Consider the following 368-nt stretch of genomic DNA (forward strand, 5'->3'; position numbering starts at 1 on the left):
CGATAGTATATTTTCCTAAATCTTAAGAAAACCCCCGACACCCACACCAACGTAACTAACCACCCACTCTCTTCCCTCCCCCTTTTCCACAGGATCACGGGCGTGGGTTGAGGACTGTTGTGGCGCCGAGAACGACCTCTATGACGACCCGCCGCCCATACCCTCCCGGCTCAACCATGCCACGCCCAAGCTCCACGACCTCCACCCTCAGCTCGAGCTCCCTGGCGCCCGGAGTGCCCGTCCGTCTCTCACCGGCAGCGAGGATCTCCACGAGCTTCTGCAGAGGAATTCGCAGGTGGGCGTGGGTTTCGAGGGCGTTGGGGGCGGGTGGGGAGGGGGGGGTCATTTTAGGGGATTTAAGGTTATTG

The 368-nt window shown here is 60.3% G+C and overlaps 1 protein-coding gene across 1 annotated transcript in view; it reads left to right on the forward strand.

The window, feature by feature from the left end:
• The window catches only part of LOC119593849, a gene marked incomplete in the record, with an annotated part of 160,221 nt that overhangs the window by 88,344 nt on the left and 71,509 nt on the right, over positions 1-368 (forward strand). Inside the window, 1 exon segment of the mRNA XM_037942880.1 lies at positions 93-295. Within this exon segment, the coding sequence (XP_037798808.1) occupies positions 93-295 (203 nt within the window).

Source organism: Penaeus monodon, chromosome 32 (genome assembly GCF_015228065.2).
Source record: "Penaeus monodon isolate SGIC_2016 chromosome 32, NSTDA_Pmon_1, whole genome shotgun sequence".
Taxonomy (NCBI): domain Eukaryota; kingdom Metazoa; phylum Arthropoda; class Malacostraca; order Decapoda; family Penaeidae; genus Penaeus; species Penaeus monodon.